Below are 26268 nucleotides of genomic sequence, written 5' to 3'. Positions count from 1 at the left end.
AGCAAACCTGGAAAATAAGTGAGGACGCAATTCATCATACTGAGGAGACAAGATGGAGAAAACTTTAAAGCCATAAGGGAAAGGGCAGCATAGTCAATGAGTGGGAACATTATTTCTAGAATCCTAATGAAAATAGTTTATTATACATGAGAAATATCTTACTTGATCAAAATGAAGGAACTCAGGTTATGATTTTAGTCAATAGTAAGTAGGAACAAGTAAATTACCAGAATGGCTGGGACCCATGAACTCTGCATTTCTTTCTCTTCCGGATGCTACTGGATAAAGGGTGTCCATTCAATATGTAATAGGAGGTGTTGTGCTGGTCTTAGTCAGCTGCTTACAATTTATCTCATTAAAGGAACTCAGAATGAAGTGAACAGTGAAGAAATTAAGTAACTGCCTCATACTGTGGCAAAAGGGGAAGAGAAAGAAAAATGTAGGATGTGTCTTGTGAATTGAAACACTGTGTTTCCTGGCTATATTCTTTATCAGGAGAAACATGCTTAACAGTCAATAAACCCCATCCATGGTCTTTGTTAAGTTTAAAATAATAGATGGACGTAATTTTATTTACCCGATTCTCATTTTCACATATAATTTTTTTCAGTTTCGTTTTCAAAAAACAACCCCAAACTTAGTTGCTTTTTTGTTAAAAACAATGAGAACAAAACCAATGTGAGTATGCAGACAGTCCCAAATAAAACCACAATTCTTGAATCCCCTTTAACACTTCTTATCTGCATATTTTATGAAAGCAGAACTTGCCAGCAATAGGGATACTGCTCTAAATAAATTATACTTTAAGAATATTAAAGTGTAGTTTTTGGCAGTGAAGGTGTCCAATTTTGCTTTGTGCCCTGGGCAACCTTAAGAAAAATATCTTAAGAATTCATCTCTTCTGACATTAAATAAAATCCAAAAGGTGAATGGTATTAGGCTTCATCAGTGTGACTCTCTGGTCATAGATTAGACATGGTAACCTGATCTGAAGTTCTGTTTTCAAAGTGCCTACTCCACCGGCCTTCACAGAGGAGGACTTCGGGTAGATGAATGTTTTGGAAATCCTTTGCTGTCAATCCAGCAGGATGCTGACGGTTTTATTTGATATTGAAAAAGCAAGGAAAGAGATGTTAGACTTCTGTTATTATGGCCACGCTGGAATCAGATGTTGTGAGTGTTTCTATTTCATGGACAGTGCAACCCGATGTGAAAGACCACACAGTGCCAACCTGTGGTCATTTGTTGGTGGGTTGTGATGGTTAGCTAGAGATCAGCGGCACCTCAACCCATTATATACAAATTCACATGTGCTTTTCAGGCATTTCGGGTGAGGAGAGGAACCTTTGGTGCTGTCCTCAGCACGATTGGTAGATAGTACAGCTGCCATTGGAATGCAGTGACAGGAGCCATTCTGCTGTGCTCTCTGTGCAGAAAGGCTTGCCGTTGGTAAAGATGAAAAGCATTGCAGATATCATCTTCCAAAAGCTGTCCCCTGTTTTAGGTAGTCCACTGAAAGTCCAGTGATCCAAAATGATTGCTAGGAAACTGGTTTCATTATACTGTCTCCAAGTGTTATTTTGTTCAAAACCCCAAGTTTCAGGGAAGAGGAGTCATCTATCCACACAATGGATGTAGATAAACTTTTTCTTTTAATTTTGAAAATTGATTTCCTCCGATGTTTGTGCAGCAGCTGTTTCAACTTGTCCTTAAAAAAGCTGGTTGTGAGAGTATAGAGGATCGGATTCAAAGCACTGTTAACTGGAAGGAAAAAAATCACTATCCAGGAAGTCATTGTGTCTGGAAAAGGAAGCAAAGTGTGAAAAAAAAGTTGAAGTTTTAAATAGACATAACATACAAATAACACTTTGCAGTCAATGCTATTTATGAGAGGGAGACATAGTACATTTTAAGTTTTCTCTCACCTGAAGGAAACTCTCTTTGTTGGAAGAGCACAGAAGCTATGAATTCAAGGTCTTAATGATTTAACTTTTCTGAGTTTCAGTAAATAATGTGAAGGTCATTGTGATATTAAGAGGAAATATGTGAAAATATTTTGTAAACCATAAATTGCTGTATAGTGCATTTTTTTCCTATTTTATCACCTTCCTTTATAGGAAAATAAAAAAATAAATAAATAATCTTTAGTCAATAGCGTGGGGTTCAGGAAACTTCTGGTCCAAGAGCCAGATCTGACCTTGGTCTTATCTCCATCCAGTTCTGAAAGCTTATTGCCCTGCCGTGGTGTTCTGGTTATCCTGTTATCCTATTAAAAGCTTTGAAGAGCGAAGTGGAATGCATCCCCTAAACTTGATGAAATTCTCTTGTGTGCAACCCTACAAATGCTAATAGAATATTCAGGGAAAGAGGTCACAAGAAGTTCTTTTTGAGGTGAAATTTGGAATGATAGTGTCCTTCCTGAGGGCATCATTTCATTTGCTTGGTTAGCATGAAATGCATCTTTCCCTTTACCCGTGGCCTAATCCTGTGGTCAGACACTTAACTAGGTGAGTGTGAGCGAATCACTTATGCTTCCTCAACTTCATCTGCTCTCTCTGTTAAAGGGGGTTGGTGATAACTTGCTCACTGAATCCAGCAGGCTGGGCCAGAGTCAGCTCTGCTGAGGTGCTTTTTTGGCACTAAGACTTGAGATCCTCAAACCTTACCACATAATGCTACTTCCTCTCACATCTTCACAATTTCAGGGAACTCCCCATTCAGGTGAAGAATTGGCTGGTAAGACCATTGATGCTTTCTCTCATCATCCTTTGTCTGCTCTCTTCCTTCTCAATCCCATAATGTTTTTTTATCCTTCAGCCACTGTTATTTTGTTCTTCTCTTGACCCTGCCTTGTTTCTTGTATCTTTCTGTTCTTCCTGTGTATGTCTTCTTCCTTTTCCATTTCTTCTCTGACTGCTTATCTGACCTTCCTTCTTCTTTTCCTTTGATCTCTTTCCTCTCCTTTTCTATATTTACCTTCCTCTCTTCCTATCCTATCTTCTCTTCCTTGTCCTTATTTTTTAACTGAAAGGAATATGAAAAAAAATTATGTTTTAGCCTGTCTTAAATTAAGTGAACTTTTATATTATTTGTCCCTAATCTAAAAAAATTAGACAATCTGAACAGTTAGTGATTGAAGAAAAACAAAATAAGTGGCCTTTTTCTGTTGTGCCCGCAACGGGAATTTTGATCATGAATCCCACCCTAACCTCGTAGAAAAACAATGCCTGATAACACCTGCTTTCACTTAGGTAAAGGCAAATAGGCCACGTGAGTTCTACTCTGAATGAGATCAGGCATGTTCAGGGTGGTATGGCCGTAGACTTAAGTTCCACTGTGAATGAGACTTCTTTTTGTTTTTGTTTTCTTTTCTTTTCTTTTCTTTTGTTTTTGAGATGGAGTCTCACTCTGTCACCCAGGCTGGAGTGCAGTGGTGTGATCTCGGCTCACTGCAAGCTCTGCCTCCCAGGTTCACACCATTCTCTTGTCTCAGCCTCCTGAGTAGCTGGGACTACAGGCACCCGCCACCACGCCCAGCTAATTTTTTTTGTATTTTTAGTAGAGACGGGATTTCATCATGTTAGCCAGGATGGTCTTCATCTCCTGACCTCATGATCCATGGCCTCCCAAAGTGCTGGGATGAGACTTCTCATAAGATTAGCAGCAGCTGAGTTCTGAGATAAGCTAACTCTGGCCTATCTTTTGGGTGACCCCAGGTACTGTCAGTGACATGCCATGACCAGTAAACACCAGACTTCTTGGAGGGTGGGGACAGGCTTGGTGTAGGTCAGTGAAGGCAGCATTTCTTACAATACCATGGGAAGCTGGGCAAGCAAGAAGAAGCTTTGTCAACTGTGATCATGACATTTTTCCTGGTTCCACTGAGGTGTTCAAGACAAACCTCAGACTATTGAACTATACATGTAAAGAAAGACTTTACATGTGGCTCAGTAATGTTTCCACAAGACAATGGGGGTATTTACTAAGCTTATCATGATCTGAGGTGTCATGGACTCACGGAGGATGATGAGCCCTGCTGCCATGTGAGGACACAGCAGAGCGGATGCCTCCTGTGAGGCAATGAGAGGGACTCAAGAGAAATCAAACCTGCCAACACTTTGATCTTGGACTTCCAGCCTCCAGAACTGGAAGTCCTTTGTTATAGCAGCCCTAGTGGCCTCATACAGAGAGAAAAAGCCTCAAAGAAGATTAAAACTAGCAGGAATTTGAGAGACCATCTAGAGATAGTCTCATTGAGGTGAGGTGAGATGGTCTCCTTGAGATCCCTCAACAGGTCATTGGCAGGGGCAGGAGAGGAACCCAGAACCTCTGCCTTGCTTGTTGCCGAGTCCTTCTTCCACCACACTGGGCTGCATCCCCCTACAAGCGGGAAAGCACATCAAAATGTGTGGAGACGGGGTCAGTCATGGTGGCTCACGCTTGTAATCCCAGCACTTTGGGAGGCCAAGAGATGGGGCAGGTCACTTGGGGTCAGGAGTACGAGACCAGCCTGGCCAACATGATGAAACCCCATCTCTACCAAAAATACAAAAATTAACCTGGTGTGGTGGTGCACGTCTGTAATCCCAGCTACTAAGGAGGCTGAGGCAGGAGGATCACTTGAACCAGGGAGGCAGAGGTTGCAGTCAGTTGGGATCACACCACTGCACTCCAGCCTGGGCAACAGAGCGAGACTTCATTTTTTTTTTTTTAAGAAGGTGTGGAGACAGTAGTGGTGAGGGGGTGGTTGATGAGACTGATCCTCTCTATTCCATCACTCTTGGACCAGCTCACCTTCTTTAGTTGACTAAGCATTTACTTGAAAACACTGTGAAAAACACTGTGGAAAATGCACAGAGGAATAAGACATGCATGCCTCCCCAAGCTTATCATCTAAAGAAAGCAACGGACACACTCGGAAGCAGTGTCGCTATGAGGCAGTTCACATGAGGCCAATAAGCGAGGTGTAAACAAACCATCCTAGATGTTTAAGCAACTGGGTTGCATGGAAGTGGGGTGAGGAGAGATAGAAAATGGCACCGTACCATAGAAGAGGGAGCATTTGGGTTGAGCCTTGGAGGATGGGAAGTGGTGTTTAGTAGGTTAGAATCTTAGAAGCTGAAAGTATAATCCAGGTTGGGAGAACAGCTTCAGGAAAGGCTGATGTCTTCTCAGAAAAGCACAGAAAACAAAGCCCACGGGGGTGTGCCCAAGATGGCCAAATAGGAACAGCTCCAGCCTCCAGCTCCCAGCATGAGCGACACAGAAGACGGGTGATTTCTGCATTTTCAACTCAGGTACCGGGTTCATCTCACTGGGGCGTGTCGGACAGTTGGCGCTGGTCTGCGGGTGCAGCCCGACCAGCGAGAGCTGAAGCAGGGCGAGGCATTGCCTCACCTGGGAAGCACAAGGGGGAAGGGAATTCCTTTTCCTAGCCAAAGGAAATTGAGACACACAACACCTGGAAAATTGGGTAACTCCACCCTAATACTGCGCTTTACCAAGGGTCTTAGCAAACGGCACACCAGGAGATTATATCCTACACCTGGCCCAGAGGGTCCCACGCCCACGGAGCCTCCCTCATTGCTAGCACAGCAGTCTGAGATCTAACTGCAAGGTGGCAGCGAGGCTGGGGGAGGGGTGTCTGCCATTGCTGAGGCTTAAGTAGGTAAATAAAACTGCTGGGAAGCTCGAATTGGGTGGAGCCCACCACAGCTCAAGGAGGCCAGCCTGCCTCTGTAGACTCCTCCTCTGGGGACAGGGCATAGCTATACAAAAAGCAGCAGAAACCTCAGCAGAGGTAAATTCCCCTGTCTGACAGCTTTGAAGAGAGCAGTGGATCTCCCAGCATGGAGGTTAAGATCTGAGAACGGACAGACTGCCTGCTCAAGTGGGTCCCTGACCCCTGAGTAGCCTAACTGGGAGACATCCCCCACTAGGTGCAGACGGACACCTCACACCTCACACGGTGGGGTACACCCCTGAGACGAAGCTTCCAGAGCAAGAATCAGACAGCAACACTCACTGTTCAGCAATATTCTATCTTCTGCAGCCTCTGCTGCTGATACCCAGGCAAACAGGGTCTGGAGTGGACCTCAAGCAAACTCCAACAGACCTACAGCTGAAAGTCCTGACTGTTAGAAGGAAAACTAACAAACAGAAAGGACACCCACACCAAAACCCCATCAGTATGTCACTATCATCAAAGACCAAAGGCAGATAAAACCACCAAGATGGGGAAAAAGCAGTGCAGAAAAGCTGGAAATTCAAAAAATCAGAGCACATCTCCCCCTCCAAAGGAACACAGCTCATCGCCAGCAACGGAACAAAGGTGGACAGAGAATGACTTTGACGAGTTGAGAGAAGAAGGCTTTGGTCAATCAAACTTCTCAGAGCTAAAGGAGGAACTATGTAACCAGCGCAAAGAAACTAAAAACCTTGAAAAAAGAATGGATGAATGGATAACTAGAATAATCAATGCAGAGAAGACCTTAAAAGAACTGATAGAGGTGAAAACCATAACACGAGAACTACGTGACAAATGCACAAGCTTCAATAACCGATTCGATCAACTAGAAGAAAGAGTATCAGCGATTGAAGATCAAATGAATGAAATGAAGCGAGAAGAGAAGTGTAGAGAAAAAAGAGTAAAAAGAAATGAACAAAGCCACCAAGAAATATGGGACTATGTGAAAAGACCAAATCTACATCTGATTGGTGTGCCTGAAAGTGACGGGGACAATGGAACCAAGTTGGAAAACACTCTGCAGGATATCATCCAGGAGAACTTCCCCAACCTAGTAAGGCAGGCCAACATTCAAATTCAGGAAATACAGAGAATGCCACAAAGATACTCCTTGAGAAGAGCAACTCCAAGACACATAATTGTCAGATTCACCAAAGTTGAAATGAAGGAAAAATGTTAAGAGCAGCCAGAGAGAAAGGTCAGGTTATTCACAAAGGGAAGCCCATCAGACTAACAGCAGATCTCTCAGCAGAAACTCTACAAGCCAGAAGAGAGTGGGGGCCAATATTCAACATTCTTAAAGAAAAATATTTTCAACCCAGAATTTCATATCCAGCCAAACTAAGTTTCATAAGTGAAGGAGAAATAAAATCCTTTACAGACAAGCAAATGCTTAGAGATTTTGTCACCACCAGACCTGCCCTACAAGAGATCCTGAAGGAAGCACTAAACATGGAAAGGAACAACACGTACCAGTCATTGCAAAAACATGTCAAAATGTAAAGTCCATCGATGCTAGGAAGAAACTGCATCAACTAGTGAGCAAAATAACCAGCTAATATCATAATGACAGGATTAAGTTCACACATAACAATATTAACCTTAAATGTAAATGGACTAAATGGTCCAATTAAAAGACACAGACTGGCAAATTGGATAAAGAGTCAAGATCCATCAGTTTGCTGTGTTCAGGAGACCCATCTCACATGCGGAGACACACATAGGCTCAAAATAAAGGGATGGAGGAAGGTCTACCAAGCAAATGGAAAACAAAAAAAAAGCAGGGGTTGCAATCCTAGTCTCTGATAAAACAGACTTTAAACCATCCAAGATCAAAAGAGACAAAGAAGGCCATTACATAATGGTAAAGGGATCAATTCATCAGGAAGAGCTAACTATCCTAAATATATATACACCCAATACAGGCACACCCAGATTCATAAAGCAAGTCCTGAGAGACTTACAAAGAGACTTAGATTCCCATACAATAATAATGGGAGACTTTAACACCCCACTGTCAACATTAGACAGATCAATGAGACAGAAAATTAACAAGGATATCCAGGAATTGAACTCAACTCTGCACCAAGCAGACCTAATAGACATCTACAGAACTCTCCACCCCAAATCAACAGAATATACATTCTTCTCAGCACCACATTACACTTAGTCCAAAATTGACCACATAGTTGGAAGTAAAGCACTCATCAGCAAATGTAAAAGAACATAAATTGGCCGGGCGCGGTGGCTCAAGCCTGTAATCCCAGCACTTTGGGAGGCCGAGACGGGCGGATCACGAGGTCAGGAGATCGAGACCATCCTGGCTAACACGGTGAAACCCCGTCTCTACTAAAAAATACAAAAAGCTAGCCAGGCGAGGTGGCGGGCACCTGTAGTCCCAGCTACTCGGGAGGCTGAGGTAGGAGAATGGCATGAACCCGGGAGGCGGAGCTTGCAGTGAGCCGAGATCACGCCACTGCACTCCAGCCCGGGCGACAGAGCGAGACTCCGTCTCAAAAAAAAAAAAAAAAAAAAAAAGAACATAAATTGTAACAAACTGTCTCTCAGACAACAGTGCAATCAAGCTAGAACTCAGGACTAAGAAACTCAATCAAAACCGCTCAACTACATGGAAACTGAGCAACCTGCTCCTGAATGACTACTGGGTACATAACGAAATGAAGGCAGAAATAAAGATGTTCTTTGAAACCAATGAGAACAAAGATACAACATACCAGAATCTCTGGGACACATTTAAAGCAATGTGTAGAGGGAAATTTATAGTACTAAATGCCCACAAGAGAAAGCAGGAAAGATCTAAAATTGACACCCTAACATCACAATGAAAAGAACTAGAGAAGCAGGAGCAAACACATTCAAAAGCTAGCAGAAGGCAAGAAATAACTAAGATCAGAGCAGAACTGAAGGAGATAGAGACACAAAAAAACCCTCCAAAAATCGATGAATCCAGGAGCTGATTTTTTGAAAAGATCAACAAAATTGATAGACCGCTAGCAAGACTAATAAGGAAGAAAAGAGAGAAGAATCAAACAGACGCAATAAAAAATGATAAAGGGGATATCACCACCAACCCCACAGAAATACAAAGTACCATCAGAGAACACTATAAACACCTCTACGCAAATAAACTAGAAAACCTAGAAGAAATGGATAATTTCCTGGACACTTACACTCTCCCAAGACTAAACCAGGAAGAAGTTGAATCCCTGAATAGACCAATAGCAGGCTCTGAAATTGAGGCAATAATGAATAGCCTACCAACCAAAAAAAGTCCAGGACCAGACGGATTCACAGCCGAATTCTACCAGAGGTACAAGGAGGAGTTGGTACCATTCCTTCTGAAACTATTCCAATCAATAGAAAAAGAGGGAATCCTCCCTAACTCATTTCACGAGGCCAACATCATCCTGATACCAAAGCCTGACAGAGATACAACAAAAAAAGAGAATTTTAGACCAATATCCCTGATGAACATCGATGCAAAAATCCTCAATAAAATACTGGCAAACTGAATCCAGCAGCACATCAGAAAGCTTATCCACCATGATCAAATGGGCTTCATCCCTGGGATGCAAGGCTGGTTCAACGTATGCAAATCAATAAACGTAATCCAGCATATAAATAGAACCAAAGACAAAAACTACATGATTATCTCAATAGATGCAGAAAAGGCCTTTGACAAAATTCAACAGCCCTTTTTGCTAAAAACTCTCAATAAATTTGGTATTGATGGAACGTATCTCAAAATAATAAGAGCTATTTATGACAAACCCACAGCCAATATCATACTGAATGGACAAAAACTGGAAGCATTCCCTTTGAAAACTGGCACAAGACAGGGGTGCCCTCTCTCACCACTCCTATTCAACATAGTGTTGGAAGTTCTGGCTGGGGCAATCAGGCAAGAGAAAGAAATCAAGGGTATTCAGTTAGGAAAAGAAGAAGTCAAATTGTCCCTGTTTGCAGATAACATGATTGTATATTTAGAAAACCCCATTGTCTCAGCCCAAAATCTCCTTAAGTTGATAAGCAACTTCAGCAAAGTCTCAGAATACAAAATCAATGTGCAAAAATCACAAGAATTCTTATACACCAGTAACAGACAAACAGAGAGCCAAATCATGGATGAACTCCCATTCACAATACCTTCAAAGAGAATAAAATACCTAGGAGTCCAACTTACAAGGGATGTGAAGGACCTCTTCAAGGAGAACTACAAACCACTGCTCAGTGAAATAAAAGAGGACACAAACAAATGGAAGAACATACCATGCTCATGGATAGGAAGAATCAACATTGTGAAAATGGCCATACTGCCCAAAGTAATTTATAGATTCAATGCCATCCCCATTAAGCTACCAATGACTTTCTTCACAGAATTGGAAAAAACTGCTTAAAGTTCATATGGAACCATAAAAGACCCCGCATTGCCAAGACAATCCTAAGCCAAAAGAACAAAGCTATACCACAAGGCTACAGTAACCAAAACAGCATGGTACTGGTACCAAAACAGAGATATAGACCAATGGAATAGAACAGAGTCCTCAGAAATAATACCACACATCTATAGCCATCTGATCTTTGACAAACCTGACAAAAACAAGAAATGGGGAAAGGATTCCCTATTTAATAAATGGTGCTGGGAAAATTGGCTAGCCATAAGTGGAAAGCCAAAACTGGATCCTTTCTTTACTCCTTATACGAAAATTAATTCAAGATGGATTAGAGACTTAAATGTTAGACCTAAAAGCATAAAAACCCTAGAAGAAAACCTAGGTAATACCATTCAGGACATAAGCATGGGCAAGGACTTCATGTCTAAAACACTAAAAGCAACAGCAACAAAAGCCAAAATTGACAAATGGGATCTAATTAAACTAAAGAGCTTCTGCACAGCAAAAGAAACTACCATTAGAGTGAACAGGCAACCTAAAGAACGGGAGAAAATTTTTGCAATCTACTCATCTGACAAAGGGCTAATATCCAGAACCTATAAATAACTCAATCAAATTTACAAGAAAAAAACAAACAACCCCATCAAAAAGTGGGCAAAGGATATGAACAGACACCACTCAAAAGAAGACATTCATACAGCCAACAGACACATGAAAAAATGCTCATCATCACTCGCCATCAGAGAAATGCAAATCAAAACCACAATGAGATACCATCTCACACCAGTTAGAATGGCAATTATTAAAAAATCAAGAAACAACAGGTGCTGGAGAGGATGTGGAGAAATAGGAACACTTTTACACTGTTGGTGGGACTGTAAACTAGTTCAACCATTGTGGAAAACAGTGTGGTGATTCCTCAAGGATCTAGAACTAGAAATACCATTCAACCCAGCCATCCCATTACTGGGGATATACCCAAAGGATTATAAGTCATGCTGCTATAAAGACACATGCACACGTATGTTTATTGCGGCACTATTCACAATAGCAAAGACTTGGAATCAACCCAAATGTCCATCAGTGACAGACTGGATTAAGAAAATGTGGCACATATACACCATGGAATACTATGCAGCCATAAAAAAGGATGAGTTCATGTCCTTTGTAGGGACATGGATGCAGCTGGAAACCATCATTCTCAGCAAACTATCGCAAGAACAGAAAACCAAACACCGCATGTTCTCACTCATAGGTGGGAATTGAACAATGAGATCACTTGGACAGAGGAAGGGGATCATCACACACTGGGTCCTATTGTTGGGGGAAGGGAGGGATAGCATTAGGACATACACCTAATGTAAATGACGAGTTAATGGGTGCAGCACACCAACATGGCCCATGTATACATATATAACCTGCACATTGTGCACATGTACCCTAGAACTTAAAGTATAATTTAAAAAATAAATAAATAAATAAAATAAGTGCTCAATAATGACATCATCATAATAAAAAAACAAAAACAAACAAACAAAAAAACAAAGCCCAGTCATTCCAGTGGGCCTGGATCACGGTGTATGAGGGTGGGGTGGGAGGTAAGAAGTATTATAATGCTCACCCCAGCACTTGGACTTTATTCTATGAGCAATGGAGACCAACAGACACTTTTGTCCTGCTGAATTTGAAAGGTTAGGGTGTAAAATTGAGATGTGCAGGTAGCAGTAATAGATTGGAGGCTGTTCATCAAGTGAACAACTGTGACTATTACATTTAATTAACTCTGTTCTTCACATGCAACTGGCTGTCCCCACATGACCTCCCACAAAGCCCTCTTATGGCTTCTTGTCTCACCACCCAGCAAAGGTTTCCAAGTATTCAGCCCTGACCTGATCTCCTTTGTAATTTTCACTTTCATATCCTACACGGCCTGAGGAACATCTGTGCCTTGTGGAGACAGAACTGATAGGTTAAGAGGATGTTGTGAATGTTATGTGGTATTTTGCAGCAAAACATTTGACACAGCCTCACAACTGACTGCACAGGAGGGACATAGGTTGTTACAGCTGTTTATCATCTGTGCATTCATCACTCTTTCATCAGGGCTATCAAAGTATCAGGCATCCTGCTTGGCACTGAGGAGTCAAGATGTATAAGACACAATTACTGTCTTGGATCAACTCCCAAGTAGCTCTGCTATAGGCTGGAACAGTAGGTTGATGATGATTCCAAGGTACTTTACTGAGAGTTAGGTTAAAGCCCTGGATGGTGGTCCCTAAATAGCTGTGATCTCTAGATCCCAGAAGGGGATTCAGATGAAATTCTGCTAAGGAAAGGTGATTTTCTCTGGTTGAAGTAGGGGTGTGTTCAGGGAACTTGGTCTTTTGGAAGAGACTCTTTCAGGAAATATCTCATGCTCCACAGAGCCCAGCACGACATTTTATGGCTAGGACCATGGAATAGAATGGTGGTTCTAGCCAGATGTGTGTGCATCAGAATTACAGGGGAATTTTTACATAACATCCGTCTATAGGTCTTAGCTTTTAGAGACAAAACAGTCCCGGGTGGAACCTGGGCATGTATATTTTGATTTTTTTATGCATACTCCTAGTGAAGAACCAATGTCTTGCTTGGGTGGAAGCAAGATATTCAGACTTATTTTCTCTGTAGCTCCTGCTTTTTATTATTCCTAGTTGAACTGCACCACTACTCAGTTTCTATTTTATACTACTGATTATAAAACATGGAGGGAAATAACTCTTTGTATTGAAATTAAAAGTTTTTATGGATAATTAACTATGTGTCTTAGACTCTGGGCTTGTCAAAAGAAGGACGTAAGAAGGCACTATGTATTATACTTGGGAATGATAGAAGAGACTGACCTGGTATTTCCACCCGGAAGAGGGAAAGGATTTTAATTACAAATACAGGAATCCAGCAGATGGCATCAGAGAACACTATAAAAAAGAAACGATTTGCAACAGCCACCTCTCTTCCAAAATGATTCCTTACTTCTGTGGTCTGCAAGGCGGTTTTTTGAATGGAACAGAACATAGTAATATAGGAAAACACAATGATGAGAAAAGCCAGCAAGTTCACACCTGTTGGGAAAAGCACACTTTTAACATCTCAGGCATAAAAGTCAACAGTAAAATTACTGTGGTACAGGTTGAGTATCCCTTATCGAAAATGTTTGAAACCAGAAATGTTTTGGATTTTGGATTTTGGAATATTTGCACATTCATAATGATATATCTTGGAAATGGTTCCCAAGTCTAAACACAAAATTTATTTATGTTTCATATACATCTTATATACATAGTCTGAAAGTAATTTTGTACAATATTTTAAATAATTTTGTGCATGAAACAAAGTTTGTATACTTTGAACCATCAGAAAGCAAAAGCTTCAGGTGTTGAATTTTTCCACTTGTGGCATCATGTTGACACTCAAAAAGTTCCATATTTTAGAGCATTTCAAAGTTTGGATTTTCAGTTACAAATGCTTAACCTGTACTTAGATGTTAAATACAGTGCCTCTTCCACGGCCCTGCTGGGAAGCCTTCTTTTATATAAGCCCCATGGTATTAGGTAAAACCCAGGTTCAAGGAAATAAAAACAAAGACATTGGGTTGGCCAGATGAAAAAGAGATTTCAAATACATAAACCCTTATGAGGAATTATAGACTTCTAAAATTCAGATCTAGGCGTATCATGAAGTAATCTCTAGCTCTTTTAAAGCGTGAAAAGAAGCTATTTTTGTTTTTCGCTCTCTGCAAATTCAAACGTTAAGAGATTGATGTAATCTTATGCACATCTCAAAAAATCAAAACAACCCCACTTTATTATCCTATAAACATGAATAATAAAAGAATAAAAATAATTTTAAAAAATGAATAAAATAACCTTGGAATTTATCATGAATATAATTGTCTGAGAAACATTATTCCTAATGTTTTTGGTCTTAAGAATAATACATAGAACAAAAATGTATTTTTGTTTATTTTTCTTCATGTTTCTTACAGTAATTTAAACTACTATGGTTCAGAAACTTTAGACTAATTTTATAATAAACAATAAGAAAAAAGTTAAAAATTCAGCTATGTGAATTACTCTTTTGGGCCCAAATGTATGCACAAGATTCCCACCCAACATCGCTGTTCCCTTTCATGCTGACTTCTTAGTGACTCAGGTTTGCTTTATTCTTGCTGTCGCTGAAATCCTGAGTGATCATCTCATTTCTCACAGTGAACATAAGACTTGCATATATTTTCAAAGTTGTTAAAAAATATGAATCTGAACCTAGACTGTGTGTAAGATTGGTGAAGTCTAGAGTAAAAATACTTTAAATTCAAGGTGATCTGTTATTTTTATCCAAATCATTTCATATTCAATGAAATCGCAGTATAAAGCCATACGGTAAAATTTTATAAAACTGGTTTGTCTTAGGCCTCTTTTCAAAAAATTTCATTAAGTGTAAAAAATAGTCACTCTCTTAGAAGATGCTCTCCTGCCCCAAATTCTGATAGCAGACTTACAGAAAGGATCAAAAGTGTATGTTCTAGGCTGGGCGTGGTGGCTCACACCTATAATCCCAGCACTTTGGGAAGCCAAGGTGGGTGGATTGCTTGAGGTCAGGAGTTTGAGACCAGCCTGGTCAACATGGTGAAACTTGGACTCCACTAAAAATACAAAAATTAGCTGGGCATAGTGGTGGGCACGTGTAATCCCAGGTACTTGGGAGTCTGAGGCAAGAGCATTGCTTGAACCCAGGAGACGGAGGTTGCAGTGAGCCGAGATGGCACCACTGCACTCCAGCCTGGGAGACAGGGTGAGAGTGTCTCAAAAAAAAAAAAAAGTGTATGCTCTGAATGCACGATAGTAATATAAGAAATATATTAACAATAGGGGAAAGCTGATGGGGCATATGTGGAAAATTGTACTATCTCTGCACCTTTCCTAAAATGAAAACTATTTTCAAATAAAAATTAATTAAAAATTATGTATTCTTATATTCTTCAAACAGAAAAAAAAATTGTACTTTAGAGCTCTAGGACTCTTCCTCTCATATACAAATTGATGATGATGATTTTGTGTGTGTGTGTGTGTATGTGTGTGTGTGTTTGTGACTATCTCTTTATCTATCTGGAATATATCCCAGATACTTAACCCCTTTGGGCCGAGCTCCATGCCCGCATGGTATGCTCCACCAAAATGAGTTTCTTCAGCCCTTCATCTTACTCTGTTTCCTGGCTTTGGGCCTGGGAATCCACTATGTGTTCCTGGAACACAGACCCCACCTCACCCTCCTCTGCCTTCACTTGGCTAATGCCTCCTCATCCTTTGGGCCTCGGTTTGAATTCATTTCTTTTGGGAAGCCTTCCCTGTTCCTCAGATCTGGGGCTCCTAGAACATTCTGTACTCTTCCGTCATGGCATTTATCAGCCTGTGTGTGATGTGAGAACGTGTTGACTTGTCTGCCTCCTCCTCTGTGGTCTGTAAGGCCTTTGAGGCTGGATCTGTTGTATCTCCAGTACCCAATATAGTATATAGTTCACAGCCTATAGTAAGTGCTGAATAAATGCCTGTTGAAACAATGCATGTCATGGTGTGTGTGTGTGTGTGTGTGTGTGTGTGTGTGTGTGTGTGGTGTGTTTCAGGGAGAGTCTCTATTAAGGGCACCTATGTTAGGAGTAATGAGGAAATGAATGATAAGGAAATACAAAGAACAGCCTATAATACTCTGGATCCTGGGAATGACATATCTATAACCAAATAACTACCAAATAGGGTAGTGTGTGATGGGTATTACTAAAATGGAGTAAACTAAATATTTTGTTTTTCAGAGGAGGAAGAGGAGTAGATGGAGAAGAACTGGGCATGATGGTTAGGGTCATGTCATGAGGAGTTCTAAGTGACTAATTTAAACTTGACCTTGATAGTACTAGGGAGTCATTGAAGGTCTCTGAGTGGAGGTGTACACAGTCCTTTTGATAGAGAATATAACAATGGTAGTGAATAGATAAATGAGAGGAAGGGGAAGACCCCAGAGGTTACGAGACCAGTAAGGGCTAAGGTAATAATTCAGGGTTGAGGTAGTAAGGTGTCTAACTAAGGCAATAGCAGTGGGTAGAGACTGGAAGGAACAGCAGCAAAAGCAAAGTTTGAAGAAAAAGAAAGGACAGGAGAGCTTGTTGGTTCCTTGGATGGGAAGAAAAGATTAGGAGAGTCAAAAGAAGATCACCCCAAAGAGAGGACATGGGAAAAGCCTTAATTTTAAGCAGGAGGGATACATATTAGAAAATAGAAAAATAGTGTTTTTAACTTTAAAGGGCTAAACTTGTCTTTCATTTATAAAGAACACAGGATCTTCTTTTCCAAATATTAGGAGGAACTGAGAGAACTGGAAAGAAAATAGCTTTATTAAGCATCCTTACATCGCTGACTCAAGAGCAGCATTTAACAAAGGCAATAAACCTTCCTGGTATTTCCATTCAGGTATCTCTTACTTGTCAGTTTCCTGAGTTTTATTATTATTTATTTAACTCATAACTAGATTGTAAAAAAAAGAGTTTAAATAACTTGGTAGGTTTATAGGACGAGGCACTAAACTGGAATTCCTCCAGCTTATAGTCATTTCATATAAACATGAAATCAGAGGATCTTATGGATAATAAAAAGATAATCCAGAGATCCTGGTAGTATGTCTTTATTTTCCACACTAAATATTGTCTAATAAAAAGTTTAATAAAAACGTCAATAAATGCAATAGTAAAAACTTTTTTTTAAAGAAGGACACAGTCTTGACTATATTACCTCACTTTCTGAAACAAACAAATCCACCTTTGCTGAAATTTAAAGTATTTCTAGCAAAATTATGTTTTTCCAGGAAATGAAAAAATATAATTTACCTAGAAAAATTCCAAGAGAATACCCTTTACTTCCAACATCTTCTGTTTGGTCATAATAAAGTGGGAAACATACTCCATTTTTCCCATAAAAGTTTCCAAAATACTCCTCATTCCAAAATGGAATTACAGCTATTAAAAATCCTGCCATCCAGATGCAAATGAGGATGACTGAGGTCTGCCGTTTTCCAGGCCGAATGTTATTGAAGGGGAAGACAATGACCAGGAACTTCTCCAAAGTCAAGTAGGTCAGTAGCAGGACAGAGACTTCGGTGGACAGCATGGCCAGGAACCCCATGAGGCGGCACTGCACGCTCTCCATCCACAGCAAGGCATACTTCTGATACTGCCCTCGGTATTTTAGATCAAAAAAGCCAACAAAGAACAAGTAAACACCCATCAGGCAGTCAGCACCTGTGAAAGAATCGAAACAGTGTATGTCATCAGTTTCCAATGCCTCTGTTTTAGTTTTCTGATTAAGTCTATTTCCAGCATTTTAATTGTCTAATTAGATCTAGTTCCCTTCATCTGATATCAAATGAACTAATGTAAACATCTACCAGAGTACCAAGAAGCTAGTGGACTTAAAAATCTGTCATATTTCTAAAGTACTACACTATGTTTTTATTTTGTAGTTTAAAAAAATGGGAACAGGAATTTTCTGGAAGGAGGAAGGATTAGTTGTTAAACAGTTAACTTATATTATCTTCATAGTTAATAAAGGGAATAATTTTCTGGGCTTAATGAGCATAGGTATCATTGTAATTGAAGTTGACCTTAGTTTTATCACCCACAAAACTTTATAATCTGTCACTTGACTCATTGGTTCCCTATTAGCGCATTCCCAAGACATATTCCTGAGAGCAGGCCACTGTAAGGTCGTGCAACCTAAAAAAAGCCACAAAGAGCCAGAACTTTTATATTTAGAAAAAAAAATGTGCCCAGGATGTATAATTCACATTAAATGCCATTTGTTAAAAGCCAATAAATGTGTGTGTGTGTGTGTGTGTATATATATATAATACACACGTCTAGCGCACAGCTCACAGAAGATACCCTAAATCTACCTATATTGGAAACATACTTACAACAAAGGATTTTGATGGACATAGCGTGAGTTGTATTTTCAGCTTTAATGAAAGATCTCATGCCAATGACAAAAAGATTTCCAAAGCAGGTAATGAAAGCTATAACCCAGACAAATATTCTGAGGATATTGTTAGCCAAGAGGTCCTCAAATGAAGAAATGCCGTCCGTCAAGGGCATACATATTCGGACATGGGGAGCATAGGAGCAGTATCGAAAGTTTTTGAAATAACTAAAGTCAAAGGGAAAAAAAGTGTCACTTTGCAGCAATGATACAGAAACTACAGTTGCAATCCTATCGGGGCTGCAACTCCATGCTAGGTATACAACTTCACTAGGTTTGTTTATTTTTGTTTAGTAGTGTTTATGTAATTAAAGAGTTCTTCATGAAATACGAGGCAGTATCCTTTTAAAGAGGAGGAACCTAAAGGACATGGGAATTCAGTAACTTGGATGAGGAGAGTTCGGGAGGACATGAAAATTTGAAATCTCAGGGGCTCTGTGTTCCCTGGTCACATTGGTTTATTGATTATTCTGTAAGGTATTATGAAAAGTGGATTATCATTGTCAAAGTGATCTCCAGCAAACTTTCAGGGGCTTGGGCTTGGGATGGGAAAAGCCTGTTGTCACTCACCTAGAACATTTCTGTCTTGTCCTGAGTTTTAAACACCAAGGTCTACTCACTTTAACTAGCCCCCTCTTCCCTGACACTGGCAGGAAGGGAGGACCTCTGACACTAGGAAAATGCATTCTCACTGGATCTGGGAAGAGAAGCAGCTGCCTTAAACACAGATTTCTTACGAGGGTCTGGAAGGACTTAATTTCTATGGGAAAATAAGTTTGTTTGTGGTCAGTGGAGTTGGGATCTGGGCACAAGGCATCTGGAAGTGCTGGAATTGGTGAGGTCATTTGGCTGTCGCCATCCCTCAAACCTGTGTGTTTAGAATTTTCTCTCATAAAACTTATTCTGTTTTTATTTGTTTGCTACTTCTTTCAGTTCACTTTTCTGCTCTTTGCTGTCAGTCTAATTCATTTTTTTGTCATTTCTCAATTCAGTTTCTAGACCAAGGCAGCCTGGCGTCAGACCCCTGACTGCCTGCACCACCTCGCCTCTTACCCTGCAATGCTTACGCCACCCAGACACACACCCTCAGACAAGCCATGCTCATGCCGTACTCAGAGCTTTGCTTTTGCTTAAGCCGCTGCCTGGAAGATTCTTCCCCTGGATACTGCCAGGGCTGCTTTCCACCTCCGCTCAGGTCTGCTCAAATGTCACTTCATTCCATCTTCCATCCACCCCACCTCAGTGGTAATCCTCAATCCTCCTTCTATTCCTTACATTGCTTTATTTAAATTTGTAGCACTTATTGACTATTTACTCGCTTGCTCCTTTACTCTCTGGTTCCCAAAGCTAAATGGAAGCTCTCAGGCACAGACATCCTCTCTTTTGTTCATCATTGTGTCCCTGGTGTCTAAAGCAGTGCCTGGCACATGTAGGTACTCAACAAATACTACTTGGATCAGCAAGTGGATGATGAATAATTTAGCACTGGGTGTATCAGGAAGAGAAACAGGAGGCAATTCTTGCCTTCAAGTAGCTTACAATTCAGCTTCCTAATATCTGGCATCCAATTAAAGGAACCTGACCTATAACAAACTCTTTTCTTCTCCTTCCCTGGAGTTCCTGGCACACACTTGGCTTGACTTCTTGGTCCTTTTAGGATTCCATTATGTCTGCTATCTTCAGATAGGTTCAGGGCCACCTTGCGCTGTGACCACACTACTTGTTGCCAGGTGAAAGGGATGGGGGTGACGAGGTGGGGATGTTTCAATAAATAAAGGACAAGGAATATGAAAGCAAAGTAAGTAGGTTACTTAGTAGGGAAGTAACTCAGCTAATGTGTTTTCTCTTAATTGTTGAGCCCTTCTTGACCTTGGCCTGAGGTCTATATTTAACACAGCAGTTTCTCCATCAAGTTCTAAATAGGTTGCATTTCTCTATTCTAAGAAGACCTCATATTCTGCCTACAACAAGGAAATGATATCCTCATTAAATATTTATCTAATAGTGCCACAAAAGAAAAAGAACAAAACCATGTGGAAATGCATCAAACACTTGTCTTTTAGTAATCACACCTACTGCACAGACATAAACAAAATGTTCTCCCAAAAGAGCACCTTCACAGCAACCATTTCATCCACTTGCTGCACCCAACTTGTAATCTTACATTGAATCCTCCCTATTTTTGTAGATAACAGTGGTTAATTTTTGAAATCATGAACACACAGATTACACAGTTGATAAAGAAATAATTATGAACACATATATTCACACAACTTACACAGTGCACTTTAGCCAAATATACTAAAGTGACTTATCAAAAACTACTATAAAGATTAATTACCTCCATTTTGTAGTGCACTTAGTAACAGTAACAACACCTGGAATTTATATAGCACCTTTCTTCCTAAGGGCTCAAATCTTAGAGCAGCCGACTGCTCATTCATGTGAGGTGAATTAATGTTTCCAGGTCGCCTGAGTACCATTTAGCCAGTGACTTCATCTTGTGTAATATGTGGCATTCTGGTACCCTGATCTCTTATTGGACCTCAATTGGATAAACAGCGTGTTTCCAGAGAGAAGGGTCATTCATGTCGGCACATCATAATATTGAACTCTATTTGAACAGGGACCAAAGGTGACAAAATTAAAAAGTTCTCAATAAAACGACTTTTGTTGCATAGAAACACATTGCAGTGATACATTAGACAGTTTACAGGAGATAATTTGAAACATTTTACCATGCTTCCTCCTCCATTTTTTATACATACATACATGTGAGAAAGATTCTTCATGGGTTGAAACATTCGTGTGTTTATATTTGGAATCTCTATCCTTTCCAGGTCTCTGGAAAATACACACAATACGTTTAATGGTGTTGAGCTGAAACGCTTTAATAATCGCATTCTTCATCATATCCGAAAAATAATGCTTCAAGATCTTATGTTACCAAGGCAAATGAGGATGAAAGTTTTACAGTACACTGTCTTAGAAAATGGCTGTTTCTATTTATGCCTCCTGTAGTTTGGTACTGATTGTGTCACTTCACACGCAGAATTATGTTCTTATACAACACATTCATTCATTTCTTTGATTTAAGGATGACAGTGGTGATTTGTGTGATTATGACGTTGGCTCTTTAGTTTGATTTTATTAATATAAGTAATGCCATAGGAATTAGAGGGTTTCATTCAGGAGATGATATTTCCAACCTGAGAGTGTCACTGAAGTGAGTTTTTTGAGAATCTGGATTTAAATATGATCATTTCTTCCTGGCCTATGTGTCTTTAGGATGGAAAACCATGAAGGTAGCAAGAGGAACTCCAATTCAGAAGTTGCTAAGACACCAGTGGTATGTCTTAGAATTCCTTTAATTAAATTTAAGTTAAATTTAATTAAATTCCTTTAAATCCTTCAGGCCCCATAAAATGTCCTCAAAGGGATCCAAGGGTCACTTCTGTTCTCTTAGTTGACCTCAATGCTTGCTGCTACAAGTGTGGACACTTTGAAGATCTCTTTAGGGTGGTATGAATTAAGAGCTACCATGTTCTCAGGAAGCAGCTGGAGAGAGGACAATCTAAAAAGACAGAGGCCTTTTGCTTTTAATGTTTGTTTTAAAATATGTCTGATTCTCACTTGGTTTCTTTTTAACTAATCCGAATAAGGATTTCTCAACATGGTTCTGAGTTTTCCTTTGCCCAAGGAGTCCTTGCTTTTTAGAAGTCAGAAACGAAATCTGGGAGAGCTGTTATACGACTGAGTAATTGCATGGCCCCTCCAGCAGGAGACTCTAAGCCCTTTCTAAAGGTTTAATTTTCCTTCTTCTTCTTTTTTTTTTTTTTTTCCCCTCTCTGGCTTTCTCCTTGACTTATACAGTTTTAGCTTTATGTGGATTCTGTGATTATTTGATTAATAACCTATAACATCCTAAAGAGCAGAGGCCACTGTACCCCGAGTGCTAAGACAGTGCTTTTTGTAAGTCGATGGCTAAGACATGTTTGTGAAATAAATGGGTAAATGAATCTTAGGTAAAAAAAGAAAGAACGGGCAGGTGCGGTGGCTCACGCCTGTAATCCTAGCACTTTGGGAGGCCGAGGCAGGTGGATCGCCTGAGCTCAGGAGCTTGAGACCAGCCTGGGCAACACAATGAAACCCTGTCTCTACTAAAATACAAAAAAAGTAGCCTGGCATGGCGGCGTTTGCCTGTAATCCCAGCTACTTGGGAGACTGAGGCAGGAGAATCGCTTGAACCTGGGAAGGGAAGGTCGAGCTTGCGCCATTGCACTCCTGCCTGACAGGGCGAGACTCTGTCTCAAAAAAAAAAAAAAAAAAAAAAGACCCTAAAGAAAAAAAGTAGAAATGAATAAAGAAACGAAGTAGAAATGAAGTTAAAAAGGTATGTAATAAATAGTTGCTACTTTGACTTTCAGGAAGGCATTATGTAGTGACTTGGTATTTTGGCTTTCAGAAATGCAGTATGTGGTAAGTAAAGGGAAGAATCATGCTGTCCACATCCTCAGGTCTGTCCTTATATTTTAAAAAATAAACATATATGTTTAATATTATGGCTTCTTAAGAATAGGGACCAGATCTTTTTCATCAGTGGATGCTCACTAATATCTGCTGAGAGAGAAACCTAAATCTTGCATTAATTTCAGATAGAAAACTAGCAAGAATAAAAGATGATATTAAGAATTGGTCTTTGGACGTAAAGGAAGAAATACTTTTGGCTGCAGTCAGGCAATGTAGTCTGCTGTCTGTGTGAAAACAAACAACCTTTAGCCAGCAATTGCCATCCATTGGAAAGAAATCATGAAGTTCAAAGGAAAAGTGGCAGAGTTCTTGACACCATTGAAACTTATTATGGTAGAAATGTAGCTGGGCACGGTGGCTCAAGCCTGTAATCCTAGCACTTTGGGAGCCCGAGACGGGCAGATCATGAGGTCAGGAGATCGAGACCATCTTGGCTAACACGGTAAAACCCTGTCTCTACTAAAAAAATACAAAAAAACAACTAGTTGGGCATGGTGGCAGGTGCTTGTAGTCCCCGCTACTTGGGAGGCTGAGGCAGGAGAATGGTGTGAACCCGGGAGGCGGAGCTTGCAGTGAGCTGAGATCCGGCCACTGCACTCCAGCCTGGGTGACAGAGCAAGACTCTGTCTCAAAAAAAATAAATAAATAAAATAAAAAAGAAATGTAAAAATACTGTACATAATTTTCTGAATGTTCATATTTGTGGGATAGCTTTTTAAAAACTTATTTAAAAGTAAAACAATGCACTGTAGACTAATATCAAGTAGATTCTTGTAGGAAAGGGCAAAGGGGAAAAGCAGGCAAGTCTTACATAATCTGTTTTAACCAAACTTTTAGAAACAAAACTATTGCAAGTTTAATTCTTTGTGAAAACTGTAGAAAGAGATTTTGCCACATGAACCCAGTTTTCAAGAAGGACATTCTTGAAAACTTCCTCAAGTACAGAAATGGACTTCATACATGTTGAATGGTAAATAATGAGTCTTATTTGTCATTCAGTATGTACTTGATGGGATCAGTGACATTCACAATTGTCTGAAATGCATGCTCCTATGTGCAAAATGCCCATTTAAAAATAAATGTGTCTCTAAGTACATCCACTAAAATTATAATCAATATAATTGTAATATTTCACTTACAGAGACTGAAGTTGTTTAAGACTTTCAAACTGGTTCTTGTGAAGATACATAAGAGGATTGGATGACAGGTTCCTTTTTTTTTTTTTACCATTAGATGAGAGAGGAAAAGAAGTTTGAAGGTATTATTATTTCGGAAGCTCAAAATGTTGCCCTTTAAACCTGATTATGATGATAAGTAGAACTTACAGTTTTTGTAGAAGCTTCAAGTCTTTAAAAAGGTGAGGTGATAGCTCCATTATCATATTGCCAGACAGATCCCTGTTGACGACAATGAAAACCCAAAGCAATTACTTTGGAAGAAAATGACAGACTTATTACTCCTCACAATTATCGTCATCCCTTTTGATGTAACAGAAAATATGAATCCAATTTAACCAACCTGATAACTTGTTACACAACAGGGCCCTATGAGTCAGCCAGATGGATACGGTTTCCAGCACTTACAGACATGCAACATTTTGCTCATCCAGTTCCCATCTGGAATTTCCTTTTACCCTCTCTCCAACGTATTCCCAGCCTGGCTTTCATATCTGCTTTGGTTAATTTCCCCTGCTCTAGGTATTCTTTGTACACTTCTACTCTTCATGCTTCTGTGATTGCTACTTGCTTCATATACATGGTCTCTTGTTTATCCAACTACGCTTTTCAAGGTCAAGTCTTGCATCTTTAATTTATTTTGCATTCCAACCAAGACAATATTGTCCACTCAGCATCTGCCCAGATAATCTAGAGTAAGTTCACACACTTTTAATATGTTCTTATACAGGACTATTTTTGCAGAAGAAATTGCGAGTTTAGAATTAAATATAATAGGATTGTCCAATCCAGACAGAATCCTAAGTGACTCTATAAAATGTGGAAAAGAGACCTGTTAAAATCAGAAGAAATGAATCTTTAAGAGTCCAGAGTATTTTTCTGAGCCAGAGAAGATGTTAAAGATAAAACAGATATACAGTTGCCTAAGAGTCAAACAAAAATGATCTCTTTTGGTATTCTGGAACTGCTGATGTATATGTGGGAGTTACAGATAACTACGACTTAGCTCTTTCTGTAAAAAAGCTTCCATTTAGAGTAGCAACTAGATAAAAACAAGGAAAGAATCAAACAGGTGCTGTTATAGAGGTGCAGAGAAAACATAGAGGAAAGAGTCATCGATCTTGGCCTGGGACATTAGGAAATGTTTGAAGAAAGCTTGATGATTTTAGGTGGGGTAAAACAAGAACACCTTCTCAGGTGGGTGTAAAAAATGATCTGAAGCACAGATGCTTGGAATTCAGTGACACTTTCAGGAGTCAGGAAGTGATCCAACATGAGTAGAGGATGGAAGATGTAGGGAGAGGTAGAGGACGTCATGGAGAGTGCGTGGAGACAAGATGGGAAGGCCAGGCCGGGCGCGGTGGCTCAAGCCTGTAATCCCAGCACTTTGGGAGGCCGAGACGGGTGGATCACGAGGTCAGGAGATCAAGACCATCCTGGCTAACACGGTGAAACCCCGTCTCTACTAAAAAATACCAAAAAAAACTAGCCGGGCGAAGTGGCGGTTGCCTGTAGTCCCAGCTACTCGGGAGGCTGAGGCAGGAGAATGGCGTGAACCCGGGAGGCGGAGCTTGCAGTGAGCTGAGATCCGGCCACTGCACTCCAGCCTGGGCGACAGAGCGAGACTCCGTCTCAAAAAAAAAAAAAAAAAAAAGATGGGAAGGCCATGCATGCACTTCAAGGCAGTAGTTTTCACAGTACAGTCCAAGCATCCAAGTCCCCAAGGATGCTTATAAAAAGAGCACATCGCCAGGGCCCACCCCAGAGCTATCACATCGGACTTTCTGGGAGGGAGCCGAGTAACAAGCCAACATCCCATGTGATTCTTCGGCACATTAATGTTTGAGAATTGTGTCAAGGACTTTGCTAAATGCCAAGCAACAAGGAGTGAGAACATTAACTAGGGCAATGGCATCATTTGCTCCGGGTTATGGAATGATTATTCTGTCAGAAGCATGAAAGACAGGCAACAAGACCCGGGAGTTAGGGGAGGAAGACCAGGCAGGAACTTCTAGATGGACCAGGTGAGAGCAAATGAGGGTTGAGGGGGTCAGCGGCAGGGCTCAGGGTCTGGCTGAACACGTGTTAAGAGAAAGCTGGAGGGAAATGGAATGGTCTTCAACCCTGGCTGCCAGGAAGGAGGCACTGAGATGGCAAGTCCAGGTGAAGAAGATGGCCATCGGGTCGGGGTCTCTTGTTTGTTTTGTTTCAAACGGGTTGCTTTTGAGGTGCTGTCATGACACCAAAGTCTGAGGTCCTGCCAAGTGAGATGTCTCATCTGGTCCTCCAGATGAGAGGAGCACACCTAGATCACAGCCCAGAAGGGAGACCACAGGTGCGCCCAG

At 40.4% G+C, this 26268-nt stretch overlaps 1 protein-coding gene across 1 annotated transcript in view; it reads right to left on the bottom strand.

Moving 5' to 3' along the window:
* Window positions 1–1316: 1316 nt before the first annotated feature.
* The window catches only part of RXFP2 (relaxin family peptide receptor 2), a 212646-nt gene continuing 187694 nt past the window's right edge, over window positions 1317–26268 (bottom strand). Inside the window, exons 14-20 of the mRNA XM_003913736.5 lie at window positions 24074–24145; window positions 23888–23959; window positions 20991–21062; window positions 18157–18386; window positions 17072–17482; window positions 13044–13262; window positions 1317–1800 (exon numbers count right to left, since the gene is read on the bottom strand). Of these exons, the coding sequence (XP_003913785.5) occupies window positions 1541–1800; window positions 13044–13262; window positions 17072–17482; window positions 18157–18386; window positions 20991–21062; window positions 23888–23959; window positions 24074–24145 (1336 nt within the window). The 3' untranslated portion in view covers window positions 1317–1540. The remainder of the gene's footprint in view (window positions 1801–13043; window positions 13263–17071; window positions 17483–18156; window positions 18387–20990; window positions 21063–23887; window positions 23960–24073; window positions 24146–26268) is intronic.

This window comes from Papio anubis, chromosome 15 (genome assembly GCF_008728515.1).
Source record: "Papio anubis isolate 15944 chromosome 15, Panubis1.0, whole genome shotgun sequence".
NCBI classification, from domain to species: Eukaryota; Metazoa; Chordata; class Mammalia; order Primates; family Cercopithecidae; genus Papio; species Papio anubis.
Note: the sequence above shows the minus strand (reverse complement) of the source record. Positions and strands in the feature narration are given on the sequence as shown.